Raw genomic sequence first — 19,400 nt, forward strand, 5'->3', positions numbered from 1 at the left:
ACAAAATTCAGATGAAAAGAAGACTGCTTTATTGAGCTACACACACAAAATGCTCGAGGAAATCAACAGGTCAGGCAGCAACTCTGGACAGAAATGAACCCTTCACCAGTCTCAGCCTAAAATATTGACTGTTTATTTCTCTTCATAGATACTGGATGACCCGTTTGAGTTCCTTCAGTATTTTCTGTGTATTGTTCAATATTTTCAGCATCTGCAGAATCTCTTGCGTCACACCTGTTTTATTTATTGCAAGTAGACAATAAAATAGGATAAGTGTAGGATTAGTTAATTGCTTTATTTGTTAGTGGCCTAGTCTGTGGGCTGATGAGCCTGTTTCTGCTCCCTATCTCAAATGATTGAATATCTAGACAGGGTATTGCTGAATGGGGCATCACTACTTAACTGGTTGGCACAATATCCTGTGAAGTCACTTGATTTATTCAGAATAACTTGGGTGGTGTGCTTAATTAAAACAATGTATTCTCAATCAGTTAGGTACTTCAATAAAAAAATTTTATGCAAGAGCTGAAATTCATTTCCTCTGGTTTTCTCTGTAACACACAGAACCAAAAGAAAAGAATAATATTTTAGAATTTCACTCATATCCTGTATATTTTCTAGATGAGGAGAAAGCAAAGTCAGACCCATCCTACTATCTGAAAAACACCAGTCTGGAGCTAAGGGAAACTCTGTCTGAACTATACAGAGATTATAAAGGCGATGAAATGCTGGCGTCTATTATGAAAGAACCAGGGAAAAAGGAAGTGGATAAAATAAACGCGGTGAGTTCAAGTATTCATTAATATATGATAATAAATGATGGCATTTCTTGATAATGAAAGTACCATGTTAAAGGAAAGGAGCAATAGTTTTAATCTGTGAGGAAGCTGGGAAGATTGTCAACACAAATTGGGAGAAAAATTTCAAATGACAAATTGCCCTCTGTTTTCATGCAGTTGAGGCCTTCCATTGTTGGTGGTCATTCATGGATATTGCATTCTAGCTGTCTACGTGATACACAAGCCAGAGCAGTAGGATATGGAGGTTGGGCAGCATCAGTCAGAAACGATGAGTTGATGTTTCGGGCCCGAACCCTTCGTCAGGACTGAAGAATGAAAGATGGGGAAGGATTTGAAGAATGCTTGTAGCGTCAGTTGATAGACCACTAATTCAAATTACTGGTTATCAACTGATGCTACAAGCATTCTTCAAATCCTTCCCCATCTTTCATTCTTCAGTCCTGACGAAGGGTTCCGGCCCGAAACATCGACTCATCGTTTCTGACTGATGCTGTCCGACCTGCTGAGTTCATCCAGCATACTGAAAGTGTTGCTTTGATCTTTTACAACATCTGCAGATTATTTTGTATTTAGGATATGGAGAACAAGCTGTTGCCCATGCAGCATGCTGCCCCTCTCCGCACAGCTGATGAATTCAAAGGAACTGCAGAGATGGATACAGTTTGACACCAGTGGTGTTGCAGTCAATGTTGAACTCAACTTTGGTCTGCCTTAGGGACTCCAGCTCCAGATTTTACCTTGGGGTTTACTCCCAAAGCCTTCCGCTTGAGTGGGTATAGCTGCAAGTCAGTGGAGGTTTGAGATCAAAGTTTTCCTTCCAGGTGAGTTGTCAACCATGACTGATTGAGCCCTATCTACCTGAAGCAGCTGATTTTAAAGTGCCAGAAACCTGTCAGTATAACTGGTTCCACCCGGCTTAGTAGCTAACCAGGAGCTGGACTTGGTTGTCAGAGGCTATTTGAGAAGCATGCTATTGGGAGCATTTAATAGGCAGTGTGAGTTTATCCCCACTACCTCCCCTGGCTAAGACGACCTTAAGGAATTAAATGTAAACTAATAGGTATCTGAATGTCATTTACTTGGAAAATTTCAGTTTCTTCTCTATTAAATATGTAAGATTTATGAATGCCCATTAGACAGAAATTTAGAGCAGTTCACGTCAAATATACTGACAGCAAATGCAAGGTGATTGAGAGCTGAGTACTCTGCTAAGATTAAGATGCTTTTAACAAGTTATTCCATGAATCAGAGTTTATTTTAATGTTGAAGATGTTATGTAATTTCATGTTGTTCGGTAGTTTCCTAGCTTTTCTTTCAGAAGCACCTAGGAAAAAAAAACCTAAGCAGAGTCTGCAATGTTTTACCAAACAGAACTGTGATTGATAACTCTGTTGGAACTTTTTGAGGATATTACTAGTTGAATAGAATAGGTATTTTCAGAAAGATTTTAATAATGTACCATGCAAGTGATTGATTTACAAGGTTAAAGCTCTTGGGATTAGGGGTAGTATACTGGCGTAAGAAGAAAATTTGTTAACAGAGCCAGAGATGGGAATAAACTGGTCTTGCTAGTTTGGCAGGTTGGGAGAGTGGTTATTGCAGAGATGAGTGTTTTTGCTTGACCTGTTCATAACCTATATCAGTGCTATATTTCATAACTAATGCTATAAAACTAGGCAGGATTATGAGAATGAAGGAGATGTAGGCCAGTTAAGTTTGTGGGCAGTAGCATGGCAGATGAAATATAATGCAGAAAAATGGGAAATTGTCCACTTTGGAGCATAAAACAGAAAAGAAAAGTAATTTTTAAATAGTGCCAGACTAGGAAAGGCTGATGTTAAAAGGGACTTGGATACTCTTGTGCACATTATGCCAAATCAACTCAGGAACACTAAGCAATTAGGAAGACATATTGGATGTAAACATTTGATACAAGGGACTACACCTGAAATATTGTATGCAGTTTTAATTTCCTTAATCATAACAGAATATGCATGCCATGGGGTGTTGGGGGGGGGGGTGGTTGCAGATTCACTTCTGGAACATCAGTTTTGCCTTAAGAAGAGAGATTGTATAGATTAAGCCTGTGTTCTCTAGAATTTAAAAAATTAGAGGAAACTATTGAAACATAAAAATATTGTGCAGAGTTTGATAGGCTGCATGCACAGAGGATGTTTTCCTTAGTCAGGGAGTCTAGAACCATTGGTCACAGTCTCAGAATAATGAGTAGATTATTTAGGATTGACATGAAGGGAAATTTCTTCAAACAGATGATAGGAGCATCAATAGTGGAGGAAGGGAAACCCCATTCATTGAAGGAGGAGGACATCTCTGATGTCCTGGAAAGGAAAGCCTCATCTGGGAATGGATGTGGCGGACACAGGATTCAAGAAAAGGGAATAGCATTTTTATAGGAGACAGAGTGGGAAGAGGAATAGTCTAGATAACTGTGGGAGTTGGTAGGTTTATAAAAGATATTGGTAGACAGTTTGTCTCCAGAAATAGAGACAGAGAGATTGAGAAAAGGGAAAGAGATGTCTGAAATGGACCAAGTGAATTTAAGGACAGGTTTGAAATTGGAGACAAAATTACTGAAGTTGATTAGCTCAGCATGGGTGTATGAGCAGCACCAATGTAGTTGTTAATGTAGCGCAGAGTGAGTTGGGGAGCATTACAAGGTAAGGCTTGGAGCATGTATGCAATGAAAAAGCAAGCATAGTTGGGGCCCATGGCTACACCCTGAGTCTGGAGAAAGTGGGAAAACCCTAAAGAGAAATTGCTGAGCCCAAGGACCGATTCTGCTAATTGGAGGAGGATGGTGGAGAAGTGGGGACTGGTCGGATCTGTGATTGGAATGTTTCAGTATTAAACAGCAGAACTGTGCTGTGACTTTGACTTGGTGTTTTAGAACAACCCCTAGAAGGAAACTTCTAGTATCCAACTTTTCATTCAGACACCAACCCAGAACATCCAGGTGATCTGAAGGGTGGTTCACAGTACCTATTGTGTGAAAAGGTGAAGTAGAAAGATACTTCACAATACAAAACCCTTTTTAGAAATTCTATGCTGAACATGTCTTCTATATGTAAAAATTTGACATTTTAACACAAGCTAGCAGACACACAATTCCTTCGTCATAAGAGCAAGTATTAGAAAGGCAAATGTGCAACTAGATCTAAATGTAAAAGCACTAATGTGATTAATTTTGCATCAAACAGAAAGATAGCTGATACATCATTCAAATAAACAGGGAATATGGAATTTTTTGATACTTCATGAACTTAACAATACACAAATAGGAAGGAATTTAATCACATGATTTCTGCAGCTCACTGTTTCCCAATTGTATGTACTACCAGAAGTTGACACAGTGAGTAACAAACCATAAAGACTGGCTGCAGAGAAAAATATAATAAAATACAAGTTAAATACAGTCAGATTGTGAAAACAAAAAAAAAGACTCGTGCTTTTGATTCTTTCAATAGAATGTAATATTGTTCTACAATTGGCAAGCCTGTACTTTCAATGCTGATATTATTCAATAACTGAAGCTTGCCTGTGTAACTTTAATAAACTGTGTCACCTATTAGTGATGGAGGCTCCATCAAAACTGCCATTTGAAAACAAAAGATTTGCTTCTCTTAAAATTATCTAATATTTAGTGCAAGAATACATGAACTTAGAGCATAGAAGGGCAGCCTCCCATTTAAACCCATTCTGACATTGATCAGAATTATGTCTGATCTTCCACCTCAATGCCATTTTTTCCACTATTCCTCTTTCTTTCTTTTTCAATATTTTTATTAATTACTTGCATAGACGAATACAAAATACATTATGGTGTTATGGAAACAGAAACGAGATTGAATTTCCCCATAACTATGTATTGTAAATTAACCATAATATTGAAAAGGTATATTTTATTCTAATCTAAAGCAAAATCAAAACCCCATAACAAAATAGAAAAAAAAGAGAAAAAATACAGAAAAAAAAATCTGTTTGGTTAAAAGAAAAGGAAAAAAATTTCTGACATATAGTCGTAAATTCAAACATATAATAGCTATCCTCATTGCTGACCAAATCGAAAATTGTGAAAGTAGTTCCAAAAGGGTCCACATAAGAGGATGCAGGGTGACTTGGATAGGTTGGGTGAGTGGGCAAACTCATGGCAGATGCAATTTAATGTGGATAAATGTGAAGTTATCCACTTTGGTGGCAAAAATAGGAAAACAGATTATTATCTGAATGGTGGCCAATTAGGAAAAGGGGAGGTGCAACGAGACCTGGGTGTCATTATACACCAGTCATTGAAAGTGGGCATGCAGGTACAGCAGGCGGTGAAAAAGGCAAATGGTATGCTGGCATTTATAGCGAGAGGATTCGAGTACAGGAGCAGGGAGGTACTACTGCAGTTGTACAAGGCCTTGGTGAGACCACACCTGGAGTATTGTGTGCAGTTTTGGTCCCCTAATCTGAGGAAAGACATCTTTGCCATAGAGGGAGTACAAAGAAGGTTCACCAGATTGATTCCTGGGATGGCAGGACTTTCATATGAAGAAAGACTGGATGAACTGGGCTTGTACTCGTTGGAATTTAGAAGATTGAGGGGGGATCTGATTGAAACGTATAAGATCCTAAAGGGATTGGACAGGCTAGATGCAGGAAGATTGTTCCCGATGTTGGGGAAGTCCAGAACGAGGGGCCACCGCTTGAGGATAGAGGGGAAGCCTTTTAGGACCGAGATTAGGAAAAACTTCTTCACACAGAGAGTGGTGAATCTGTGGAATTCTCTGCCACAGTAAACTGTTGAGGCCAGTTCATTGGCTATGTTTAAGAGGGAGTTAGATATGGCCCTTGTGGCTACAGGGGTCAGGGGGTATGGAGGGAAGGCTGGGGCGGGGTTCTGAGTTGGATGATCAGCCATGATCATAATAAATGGCGGTGCAGGCTCGAAGGGCCGAATGGCCTACTCCTGCACCTATTTTCTATGTTTCTATGTTTCTATAATGGTGAAAAAATCTTATCTAGGCATAGAAATAGAACAGCTAATCTTCTCCAGATTGAAACGTGCCATAACATCAATCAACCAATGGGCATGAGTAGGTGGAGCGGAATCTTTCCATTTAAGCAACAAAACTCTTCTGGCTAAAAGAGAAATAACAGCCAAAATATGCAAATCATTCGGCTTAAGAATAAAATCATTTCCTCTAACAATACCAAACAAGGCAGTCAGAGGGTTGGGTTTAAAGTTTACTTTAAAAAGCTCCAAGAAAGTTTGAAATACCTCTTTCCAAAATTTATCAAGCCGCAGGCAGGACCAAAACATATGAATTAGAGAGGCCTCTTCGACATTACACCTACTACAGTATGGAGAAAAATCTGAGTGAAAACAAGAGAACTTATCTTTAGTCATATAAGCTCTATGAACCATTTTAAATTGTAAAAGAGAGTGACGCGCTCATAACGAAGAGGTGTGAACAAGTTAAAAAAGTTCATTCCAAGTATCCTCATCAATTGAAATCTGTAGGTCACATTTCCTAGGGGTTTTTAATTTTGTCTAACGGAATGTTTTTCAATGCCAACAACATATTATAAATATTAGATATAGATCCATTATGAAAAGGTTTCAAAGTAAAAATTGTATCAATTAAATTTTTATCTGGACATTTAGGAAATGTATAAAGTCAAGAACGCAAGAAGTCTCTAATTTGTAAATATCTAAAAAAGTGAGCTTTACGAAGATTATATTTAATATAGTTGATCAAATGAGGAAAGTCTATCTCCAACAAACATATCCTGAAAACATTTAATACCTAGTCTATTCCACTCTTTAAAAGAAGGTTTAAAAAAAAATTGGAAAAAATGGGACTAGAGAGTGATAAACCAAATAACTCAAAGAATTTTCTAAATTGTAACCAAGTCCTCAAAGAATGTTTAACTACAAAATTATTAGTTAAATTACTTAAGGATAGAGGAATTGAACAACCAAGAGAAATAGCAGAAAATTTATTAACAGAATTGACTTCTGAAGAAACCCAAACCGGACATTCTTCACGACTAATGTAATATATCCAAAATGTAAGGTAGCGTATGTTGACTGCCCAGTAGTAAAACCTAAAATTGGGAAGGTCTAATCCCCCATTTTTTTTTTAGCTTTCTGAAGATGAACATTGTTTAATCGTGCGATTTTATACTTCCATAAGTAAGAAGATATAATCGAATTTAAAGAGTAGAAAAAGGATTTAGGAATAAAGACAGGTAGGGCTTGAAATAAGTATAAACATTTAGGCAAAATATTCATTTTAATAAAATTACTACGTCCAATCAGCGATAAAGAAAGGGGAGACCAATTTGAAAGTACCTTCTTAACGTATTCTAAAAGAGTGAAAAAGTTTTCTTAATAAAGAAATTTATAATTCTTAGTAATTGTTATACCCAAATACGTAAATTGATTTCTCACAATTTTAAAAGGAAGTTCAGAGTTAACTGATACAAAATTATTCAAAGGAAAAAGTTCACTCTTGTGAAGATTAAGTTTATATCCTGAGAACTGACTAAATTCAGAAAGTAAAGAGAGTATTGTGGGTAGAAAGGACTCCACATTAGACATGTAGAGCAAAACGTCATCAGCATAAAGCGACACCGTATGAGTGATACCCCTCCTTAAAATACCTGATATATCAACGGATTCACGAAACGCTATGGCTAAAGGCTCTAAAGCCAAATCAAAAAGCAAAGGACTCAAAGGACAATGGTTTAGAACTCTGAGAGTTAGTGAGAACCTGTGCAGTGGGAGATGAGTAAAGTAATTTAATCCATTGAATAAAATTGGGGCCAAATTTAAATTTATCTTATATTTTAAATAAATAATTCCATTCAACCCGGTCAAAGGCTTTCTCAGCATCCAAAGAAATCATGCATTCCAAAGTTTCTTTAGAGGGACAATAAATAACATTCAGTAAACGACGAATGTTAAAATGAGAATAACGATTTTTAATAAATCCGGTCTGGTCATCAGAGTTAGTAAAAGGCAGAATGTTTTCCATCCTATGAGCCAAAAGTTTAGATAAAATTTTAGCGTCAACATTAAGTAAAGAAATAGGTCTGTAGGAAGAGCTATCAGTTGGACCTTTATTCTTTTTGAGAATAAGTGAAATAGAGGCATCATAAAAAGATTGTGGCAACCTACCTAATTTAAAAGAGTCAGAAAGAACAAAGTAAGTGAGGAATAAGCAAAGGAGCAAAAGCTTTGTAGAACTCTCCAGAAAATCTGTCAGGACTAGGAGCCTTCTCCGAACTCAGAGAATGGACAACCCGGACAGTTTCCTCAGAAAAAAAGGTTGATCTAACCATTTTCGATTAACCTCAGAAAGTGAGGGAATGTTTAAACGATCCAGAAAATTATTCATAGCATAATTGGCTTTAGGGGAATCTGAACTATACAGTTTAGTGTAAAAGTCTCTAAAAGTATCTTTTATTTCTAATTGATCAGAAGTTTTGTCACCATTTGCTTTGGAGATTTCCTTAATTTGACGTTTAACTGTTAAAGTTTTAAGTTGATTAGCCAAAAGTTTGCCCGTTTTATCACCATGAACATAAAATTGACTTTTATGTTTTAAAAGTTGAGTTTCAACAGGGTAAGTTAAGAGCAGATCATATTTAGTTTTAACTTACACACATCTTTTACACAAAACGGGATCGGGATCAGAAGCATATTTTTGATCGAAATGTTTCAGCTGATTGGCTAAGTCAGTTCTCTCCTTATTAGCTATTTTCTTAATGCTTGCAGTATAGGAAATAATTTGGCCTCTAATATAAGCCTTGAAAGCATCCCAAATAATAATAATAAGTGCCGTCAAGCATATTCTCTTCAAAGAAAAAAGTAATTTGACTCTCTAAAAATTGTAAAAAAAAAGCCTTATCTGATAGTAAAATTGGATTAAAACGCCAAAATCTGTTTGATCGAGAAACAGCTGGAAGATAAAAGAACGGGGGCATGATCTGAAACAGCAATTTCTTTATAATCACAGGATCGAACAGAAGGGTATCAAATGACTATCGACACAAAAATAATCAATCCTGGAACAGGTATGATGAACATGAGAAAAAAAGGAATATTCTCTACTTATTGCGTGAAAAAAAGGCCATACATCAATAATGTCACATTTCATTAGAAAAGATTGGATATAGACCATAAGACAAAGGAGCAGAAGTCGGCCATTCGGCCCATCGAGTCTGTTCCGCCATTTTATCATGAGTTGATCCATTCTCCCATTTAGTCCCACTTCTCCGCCTTCTCACCATAACCTTTGATGCCCTGACTACTCAGACACCTATCAATCTCTGCCTTAAATACACCCAATGACTTGGCCTCCACTGCTGCCCGTGGCAACAAATTCCATAGATTCACCACCCTCTGGCTAAAAGAATTTCTTTGCATTTCTGTTCTGAATGGGCACCCTTCAATCCTTAAGTCATGCCCTCTCGTACTAGACTCCCTCATCATGGGAAACAACTTTGCCACATCCACTCTGTCCATGCCTTTCAATATCCGAAGGGTGTCCCCTCATTCTTCTAAACTCCAAGGAATACAGTCCAAGAGCGGACAAACTTTCCTCATATGTTAACCCTCTCATTCCCGGGATCATTCCAGTGATTCTTCTCTGTACCCTCTCCAACGTCAGCACATCCTTTCTTAAATAAGGAGACCAAAACTGCCCACAGTACTCCAAGTGAGGTCTCACCAGCGCCTTATATAGCCTCAACATCACATCCCTGCTCCTATACTCTATTCCTCTAGAAATGAATGCTAACATTGCATTCGCCTTCTTCACTACCGACTCAACCTGGAGGTTAACCTTAAGGGTATCCTGTACGAGGACTCCCAAGTCCCGTTGCATCTCAGAACTTTGAATTCTCTCCCCATTTAAATAATAGTCTGCCTGTTTATTTCTTCTGCCAAAGTGCATAACCATACACTTTCCAACATTGTATTTCATTTGCTACTTGTTTGCCCATTCTTCCAATTTATCCAAGTCTCTCTGCAGACTCTCTGTTTCTTCAACACTACCGGCCCCCCCACCTATCTTTGTATTGTCAGCAAACTTAGCCACAAAGCCATCTATTCCATAATCCAAATCGTTGATGTACAATGTAATAAGAAGCGGCCCCAACACGGACCCCTGTGGAACGCCACTGGTAACCAGCAGCCAACCAGAATAGGATCCCTTTATTCCCACTCTCTGTTTCCTGCCAATCAGCCAATGCTGTATCCGCGTATGTAACTTTCCCGTAATTCCATGGGCTCTTATCTTGTTAAGTAGCACATGTGTGGCACCTTGTCAAAGGCCTTCTGAAAATCCAAATGTACAACATCCATTGTATCTCCCTTGTCTAGCCTACTTGTAATTTCCTCAAAAATTGTAATGGGTTTGTCGGGCAGGATTTTCCTTTAAGGAATCAATGCTGAGTTCTGCCTATCTTGTCATATGCCTCCAGGTACTCTGTAACCTCATCCTTGACAATCGACTCCAACAGCTTCCCAACCCACCGATGTCTAGCTAACAGGACTATAATTTCCTTTATGCTTCCTTGCCCCCTTCTTAAATAGCGGAGTGACATTTGCAATCTTCCAGTCCTCCGGAACCATGCCATAATCTATCGACTTTTGAAAGATCATCGCTAATGCCTCCGCAATCTCCACAGCTACTTCCTTCAGAACACAAGGGTGCATTCCATCTGGTCCGGGAGATTTATCTACCTTTAGACTATTCAGCTTCCTGAGTACTTTCTCTGTTGTAATTGTGACTGCGCCCACTTCTCTTCCCTGCCACCCTTGAGTGTCCGGTATACTGCTGATGTCTTCCTCAGTGAAGATTGATGCAAAATACTCGTTCAGTTCCTCCGCCATCTCCTTATCTCCCATTACAATTTCTCCAGCATCATTTTATATTGGTCCTATATCTACTGTCACCTGTCTTTTACTCTTTATATACTTGAAAAAGCTTTTAGTATCCTCTTTGATATTATTTGCTAGCTTCCTTTCATAGTTAATCTTTTCCCTCTTAATGACCTGCTTAGTTTTGTATGCTTTTAAAAACTTCCCAATCCTCTGTCTTCCCACTAATTTTTGCTTCCTTGTATGCCCTCTCTTTTGTTTTAACTTTGGCTTTGACTTCTCTTGTCAACCACGGTTGCATCCTTTTTCCATTTGAAAATTTCTTCTTTTTTGGAATATACCTGTCTTGCACCTTCCTCATTCCTCGCATAAACTCCAGCCACTGCTGCTCTGCCGTCCTTCCCGCCAGTGTTCCTTTCCAGTCAACTTTGGCCAGTTCCTCTCTCATGCCACTATAATTTCCTTTACTCCACTGAAATACTAACACATCAGATTTCGGTTTCTCTTTTTCAAATTTCACAGTGAACTCAATCATGTTATGATCACTGCCTCCTCAGGGTTCCTTCACCTCAATCTCTCTAATCACCTCCGGTTCATCACACAATACCGAATCCCCTAGTGGGCTCAACAACAAGCTGTTCTAAAAAGCCATCTCGCAGACATTCTACAATTTCTCTCTCTTGAGATCCAGTGCCTACCTGATTTTTCCAATCCATTTGCATGTTAAAATCCCCCACAATTATCATAACACTGCCCTTCTAACAAGCCTTTTCTATTTCCTGTTGTAATTTGTAGTCCACATCACTGCAGCTGTTTGGAGGCCTATAAATAACTGCTATCAGGGTCCTTTTACCTGTAGGAGGCAGATCTACTAATATTCAATCGTTTCAAAGATGAACGTGTCTAAAACAGGGTCAAGACAACAATTAAAATCCCCTCCCAAGATTAAAGAGTACAAATTTAAGTCTGGTAAAAAGGAAAAAAAATGTTCAAAAAAGCCAGGATCATCTATATTCGGAGCATAGAGATTAGCAAAAACATAGAACATAGAATAGTAGAGCACAGTACAGGCCCTTCGGCCCACAGTGTTGTACCGACCCTCAAACGCTGCCTCCCTTATAACCCCCCACCTTAAATTCCTCTATATACCTGTCTAGTAGTCTCTTAAATTTCACGAGTGTATCTGCATCCACCACTGACTCAGGTAGTGCATTCCATGCACCAACCGTTCTCCGAGTAAAAAACCTTCCTGTAATATCCCCCTTGAATTTCCCACCCTTTACCTTAAAGCCATGTCTTCTTGTATTGAATAGTGGTGCCCTGGGGAAGAGGTGCTGGCTATTCACTCTATCTGTTCCTCTTAATATCTTGTATACCTCTATCATGTCTCCTCTCATCCTCCTTCTCTCCAAAGAGTAAAGCCCTAGCTCCCTTAATCTCTGATCATAATCCATACTCTCTAAACCAGGCAGCATCCTGGTAAATCTCCTCTGTACCCTTTCCAATGCTTCCACATCCATTAGTTTGTTATCTAGTTTCCCTGAGACTATAACGAACCACCCATTGGGGTCAGACATTACATCATGTTGAACAAAAGCAATTGAATTGTCAAAATCCGAAGCATCTCTAGCTTTGGCTTGAAAGGAAGAATGAAAAACTAGACCATTCCAACGTTTAAACAGGCGCCCACAGTCAGATCTACGAACATGTGGCTCTTGTAAAAAAAAAATTGAGGCATTCAATTTCTTAATATAGATAAAAACCTTATTGCACTTCACAGGGTGGTTTAAACCTTTCATATTTAAACTAAGAAAATTAATATTGTATACCATTTGATTATGTTTAAAACAGAGGTTAAACATAAACCACTGGAATATACCAAAAATCCAAACCTTAAAAATTCAAAGTGCTTGACCAAGCAATAGATGAGGCAGGGATAACCAAACAGCTGATAAAAAAAACACTCCTGTCCACCCCCCCCCAGGAAAAAAATCACCCAAGTGAGGGCGAAAGCTAATCTACTGATAAATCCCTCCCCCAACATCTTATTGGCAAAGCTCCAAGAGAAGAAAAGATTAGTACAGAATGAATTCCAACCTAGACTAAATAACCTTCAAAAGAATTTTAAAAAATCGAAACATAATGTTTGCAAAAAATAATTGCAAAGAAAACTTACTGAAGTTAAGTCTATTAATTTTCCAAACAGAAAAATAAAAAAGAGAAGAAAAAGAAGAATTATTTATGAAAATATATCAAAAAAAAAATTATTCAAAGAGAAAAGTAATAAACAAGTAAACTGCACAATTGCAACGAATTAATCAGTCAAACTGAGGGAACAAGGTTATATGAAGCAGAAATAAACATTTAAACTTCTGGAGTTGATAGACTAAATATTATTCCAAAGAGCTAAAGAAGAGTTCAAAACATCATGTTGAAAAAAAATTAACTCAGCAAAGAAAATACGTAAGAACAGAAACTAATTATAAGAGTATACGAGAATAGAGGAGAGAATTGTTCAAAAAAAAACATACTAAGCCATTAGATTGCAAACACCCAACAACAAAGAATTGGTCAAACTAATGAAGCTTAATTTATATGATACAGTAATAAACAGTTAGTCTTCTGGACATGATTTGGCCTGAAGAAAATCGTTCACTTCCTCAATTGAACAAAATCACTTAGGAGATCCATTTTCCAAAATGATCCTGAGGCAAGCAGGGTAATTTAGTGAAGTTTTATAGCTTTTGGTGTATAACTCCGCCATAACCTTTTTATACATAAAACGTCGTTTAATACCTCAGATGAATAATCTTCGACCAGTCTTATCTTATAGTCTTCAAAACTAATCATACCTAACCGACGAGATTGGCGAATTATAGAAATCTTAGTTTGGAAGTCACGAAAAGCAATTATCGCAGGTCGAGGTTTTTGTTGAGAAGCGGGTCTAAACACTGGGATTCGGTGTGCCCAGTCTATTCTTGGTGGAGTATCCAAAACATCAGAAAACAAAAAAAACCAACAGATTTGCAAAATATTCTGCAGGTCGCTTGCCTTTGACCAACTCAGGAAGACCCAAAATTTGTATATTGTTCCTTCTTGATCTATTCTCTAAAGCGACAATCTTTTGTCTTAAAGATTCAACGATTTTCGATTGTTTATCTCTGAGCTTTTCCAATTCATCCGTCTTAGTGTCCAGTCTGGTTAAAGCATCTTCAGGTTCTTGAATCTGAGTGGTACGTTCCTGTAAAGTGTTTTGCAAAGTCTGCAGCAGAGTCTCCAATCGTTTAAGATCTGTGGTAATTTTTAAACATACACCCGAAAGTTGTACAGACATTTCGCTCTGAGCTTTCTGAATTAACTCCGCAAGAGCTTCCATAGTCACAGAAGGATCCTCTTCTTTTTTTGAAGTTTTAGCACGAGACATCATAATACTCCAAAAGTAAGTTTTTCAAAGCAGATTGGATTCAGTAATTTAAAAAGAACGGAGCTGTTTGAGAAACGCATCTACTGCATGCAATGACAGTAGGAGGAGTCCCACTATTCCTATTTCTGTCAATTCCCTTCAAACATGAAATCTGTGCTTTGGAGACAAAATTGCTGAAGTTGATTAGCTCAACACCAATGCAGTTGTCAATGTAGTGCAGAAAGAGTTGGGGAGCATTACAAGGGAAGTCTTGGAACACGTATGCAAAGAAAAGGCGGAAAGGCAAGCATAGCTGGGTATCATGCAGGTGCATAAATTACCAAGGCAAGTAGATCTATTGGACTTCTTTCTTGCCAGATTTAAAGATCTGTTTTACATTACTTTTCCTCTGTTCTTTTGTTGTGCCCCCAAAGGAGAGAAATGTGGAAAAGAAAGAAAAGGCACACACAGCTCTAAATACTGGAAGAACTCAGCCAGTCAAGTAGCATTTGTGAATATTACAGGGAAATCAACCTTAAACATAGTATTGTAACACCCTGGAAAAGGTTTCACTGCTAACGTAATGGTCTTTCTGTAGAAGCAGTGTTTGAGTTATGATTAGAGATAACAGGTGCCATCCAATCAGGGGAGCGGATTGTGTCTGACACCAGTGTGAGCTGGGGTCTTTGGTGGGAGATGAAGAGAGAAGACGCTGAAGAGAACCGGTCATAGGATTCGACCTGGTGAGGGACTGTGATTCAATGGAACAAGGTGCGAAGGTCTACTGAGGATCATTGAATGTGACTTTTGGAAGAGTTGAGCTCCAACTTGTGCACATTTGACTGTTTAATTATAGTAGGCCTGTTTTGTTGTTTTTCCTCTTTTCTTTGCTAACCCTTTAGTTAAGTTAACATTCATAAATATAATCTCTTTCATCGTCTGCAATGTGCTGTCTGCTATTTCTTGGTACTAAGTTGTAACAGGGTAGCAAATCACACAGCATGCACACAAACCAAGGTTTAGAATGGGAGAAACGTCCCAATCTCATGGGTTTGGCAGGACCGGAGTATGTATTCCCTAGACCTATGCAGCCCAGAGAAACTGGGATTTCAGTATTAACGTTAAGCATTTCTAGATTAGAGTACTACCATAATAGAGACTATACTGTATGACAAATAACTGCAACCTATGGAAAGCAGTTTATAATGTAAGCGTTTGCTTTATTCCTGGATTTCAGTGCTTTAAGAGGGATAGAGAGGGAGGAAAAAGGGGAGGAGGGGTGGCATTACTGGTCAGGGATACTATTACAGCTACAGAAAGGGTGGGTAATGTAGCAGGATCCTCTTTGAGTCAATATGGGTGGAAGTCAGGAACAGGAAGGGAGCAGTTACTCTACTGGGGGTATTCTATAGGCCCCCTGGTAGCAGCAGAGATACAGAGGAGCAGATTGGGAGGCAGATTTTGGAAAGGTGCAAAAATAACAGGGTTGTTATCATAGGTGACTTTAACTTCCCTAATATTGATTGGCACCTGATTAGTTCCAAGGGTTTAGATGGGGCAGAATTTGTTAAGTGTGTCCAGGATGGATTCCTGTCACAGTATGTGGACAGGCCGACCAGGGGGAATGCCATACTAGATCTAGTACTAGGTAATGAACCGGGTCAGGTCACAGATCTCTCAGTGGGTGAGGTTGATGTTCTGGAGCATGTTGATATTAAGGGAGAGGAGATGTTGGAGTTGTTAAAATACATTAGGACAGACAAGTCCCCGGGCCTGACGGAATATTCCCCCGGCTGCTCCACGAGGCGAGAGAAGAGATTGCTGAGCCTCTGGCTAGGATCTTTATGTCCTCGTTGTCCACGGGAATGGTACCGGAGGATTGGAGGGAGGCGAATGTTGTTCCTTTGTTCAAAAAAGGTAGTAGGGATAGTCCGGGTAATTATAGACCAGTGAGCCTTACGTCTGTGGTGGGAAAGCTGTTGGAAAAGATTCTTAGAGATAGGATCTATAGGCATTTAGAGAATCATGGTCTGATCAGGGACAGTCATCATGGCTTTGTGAAGGGCAGATCGTGTCTAACAAGCCTGATAGAGTTCTTTGAGGAGGTGACCAGGCATATAGATGAGGGTAGTGCAGTGGATGTGATCTATATGGATTTTAGTAAGGCATTTGACAAGGTTCTACATGGTAGGCTTATTCAGAAAGTTAGAAGGCATGGGATCCAGGGAAGTTTGGCCAGGTGGATTCAGAATTGGCTTGCCTGCAGAAGGCAGAGGGTGGTGGTGGAGGGAGTACATTCAGATTGGAGGATTGTGACTAGTGGTGTCCCACAAGGATCTGTTCTGGGACCTCTACTTTTCGTGATTTTTATTAACGACCTGGATGTGGGGGTAGAAGGGTGGGTTGGCAAGTTTGCAGACGACACAAAGGTTGGTGGTGTTGTAGATAGTGTAGAGGATTGTCAAAGATTGCAGAGGGACATTGATAGGATGCAGAAGTGGGCTGAGAAGTGGCAGATGGAGTTCAACCCGGAGAAGTGTGAGGTGGTACACTTTGGAAGGACAAACTCCAAGGCAGAGTACAAAGTAAATGGCAGGATACTTGGTAGAGGAGCAGAGGGATCTGGGGATCCATGTCCACAGGACCCTGAAAGTTGCCGTACAGGTGGATAGGGTACTTAAGAAAGCTTATGGGGTGTTAACTTTCATAAGTCAAGGGACAGAGTTTAAGAGTCGCGATGTAATGATGCAGCTCTATAAAACTCTGGTTAGGTCACACTTGTGGAGTACTGTGTCCAGTTCTGGTCGCCTCACTATAGGAAGGATGTGGAAGCATTGGAAAGGGTACAGAGGAGATTTACCAGGATGCTGCCTGGTTTAGAAAGTATGCATTATGATCAGAGATTAAGGGAGCTAGGGCTTTACTCTTTGGAGAGAAGGAGGATGAGAGGAGACATGATAGATGTGTACAAGATAATAAGAGGAATAGATAGAGTGGATAGCCAGCGCGTCTTCCCCAGGGCACCACTGCTCAGTACAAGAGGACATGGCTTTAAGGTAAGGGATGGGAAGTTCAAGGGGGATATTAGAGGAAGGTTTTTTTACTCAGAGAGTGGTTGGTGCGTGGAATGCACTGCCTGAGTCAGTGGTGGAGGCAGATACACTGGTGAAGTTTAAGAGACTACTGGACAGGTATATGGAGGAATCTAAGGTGGGGGCTTATATGGGAGGCAGGGTTTGAGGGTCGGCACAACACTGTGGGCCGAAAGGCCTGTATTGTGCTGTACTATTCTATGTTCTATGTTCTATAACAGTCCGTAAATGAGAATACCAGATATTGCTTAATTCTGACCATATTGCGGTGAATCCAATGCATCTCAAACCTTTCCTTTTGAAACGAGCCCATTTCACTTCACTTTATTTCTCTATGTTTGGCAGAGGAAGAAAGAATTTTATCACCATCAATCCTGGCCCATTTCAGGACGAAAATAAAAAAAAACTGCAGATGTTAGAAATTTAAATAAAAACAGAATGCTGGAAATATTTGTCAGGTCAGGTAGCATGATCTGAAAATAAGAATAGAGTTAGTATTTCAGATTGATGACTTTTCTTGGAACTGAGTGAAATATAACAAAGTTACAGAAAGGTGAAGGGTGCAGAGAACAAAGAAAATGTCTTTGGTAGAGGGAAGATGGAGAGATCAAAGGTTCCATGTGATAGTGGTGTTTGTGTTATCTAGAATTTCTTGTCTGCTGTTGGAGCTGTACTTTCCAATTGTTTTAGATGTCTCTTACATTTATTCAGTTTTCTGTTTTGTCTGTGTGGCTCTATCTGGGCTATACTTGGTTACAACTTTCCAGATCTACCGTCAGGATTCTTACTCATCTTGCTTTGATGGTCAAAAGAAAATCTTAGAATGTCCTTTTAAGTTCAAAAGCTGTCTACTTTTTAGTATTGCCGTATCCTCCAAATATACAATTATCCCCCTTGTCCTCTCACCCTCTTTATCCTCACATCCTGTGATCCTTCTCCCCTTCCTCTTCATGTCTTCGGCTGACTAAAGTCCTGTGCTATGGGGTTGCCTCCATTAATCTCTCCAATATACAGTTCCTTTTTAAGGCCTCCCTTGAATTCATCTGTTTGAGTTCTTTTATCTCTACTTTTCTGTAATCATGTATCAGTCAATCAACTAAAGTCTTATTTTGTTAGCTGAATTGTGTAATGGAAATTATTATTTCACTGTACCATAGATAGTTTGAATGCTTCTTTGCTGTAAAACCCCTTGCAACTAATTTTAAAATTTGATTGGTATCAATAATTACGTGATTTGGTAATTGACCCCATATTATGTCAAAACTGAAGAGATAGAAACATAGAAACATAGAAACATAGAAAATAGGTGCAGGAGTAGGCCATTCGGCCCTTCGAGCCTGCACCGCCATTTATTATGATCATGGCTGATCATCCAACTCAGAACCCAGCCTTCCCTCCATACCCCCTGACCCCTGTAGCCACAAGGGTCATATCTAACTTCCTTTTAAACATAGCTAATGAACTGGCCTCAACAGTTTGCTGTGGCAGAGAATTCCACAGATTCACCACTCTCTGTGTGAAGAAGTTTTTCCTAACCTCGGTCTTAAAAGGCTTCCCCTCTATCCTCAAACTGTGACCCCTCGTTCTAGACCTCCCCAACATCGGGAACAATCTTCCTGCATCTAGCCTGTCCAATCCCTTTAGGATCTTATACGTTTCAATCAGATCCCCCCTCAATCTTCTAAATTCCAACGAGTACAAGCCCAGTTCATCCAGTCTTTCTTCATATGAAAGACCTGCCATCCCAGGAATCAATCTGGTGAACCTTCTTTGTACTCCCTCTATGGCAAAGATGTCTTTCCTCAGATTAGGGGACCAAAACTGCACACAATACTCCAGGTGTGGTCTCACCAAGGCCTTGTACAACTGCAGTAGTACCTCCCTGCTCCTGTACTCGAATCCTCTCGCTATAAATGCCAGCATACCATTCGCCTTTTTCACCGCCTGCTGTACCTGCATGCCCACTTTCAATGACTGGTGTATAATGACACCCAGGTCTCGTTGCACCTCCCCTTTTCCTAATCGGCCACCATTCAGATAATAATCTGTTTTCCTATTTTTGCCACCAAAGTGGATAACTTCACATTTATCCACATTAAATTGCATCTGCCATGAGTTTGCCCACTCACCCAACCTATCCAAGTCACCCTGCATCCTCTTAGCATCCTCCTCACTGCTAACACTGCCACCCAGCTTCGTGTCATCCG

At 39.4% G+C, this 19,400-nt stretch overlaps 1 protein-coding gene across 1 annotated transcript in view; it reads left to right on the forward strand.

Moving 5' to 3' along the window:
• Positions 1–19,400, forward strand: part of ppil2 (peptidylprolyl isomerase (cyclophilin)-like 2) — a 389,068-nt gene that overhangs the window by 122,847 nt on the left and 246,821 nt on the right. The window contains exon 10 of the mRNA XM_063040908.1: positions 622–782. Within this exon, the coding sequence (XP_062896978.1) occupies positions 622–782 (161 nt within the window). The remainder of the gene's footprint in view (positions 1–621; positions 783–19,400) is intronic.

The sequence above is a fragment of the Mobula hypostoma genome, chromosome 2, assembly GCF_963921235.1.
Source record: "Mobula hypostoma chromosome 2, sMobHyp1.1, whole genome shotgun sequence".
Taxonomy (NCBI): domain Eukaryota; kingdom Metazoa; phylum Chordata; class Chondrichthyes; order Myliobatiformes; family Myliobatidae; genus Mobula; species Mobula hypostoma.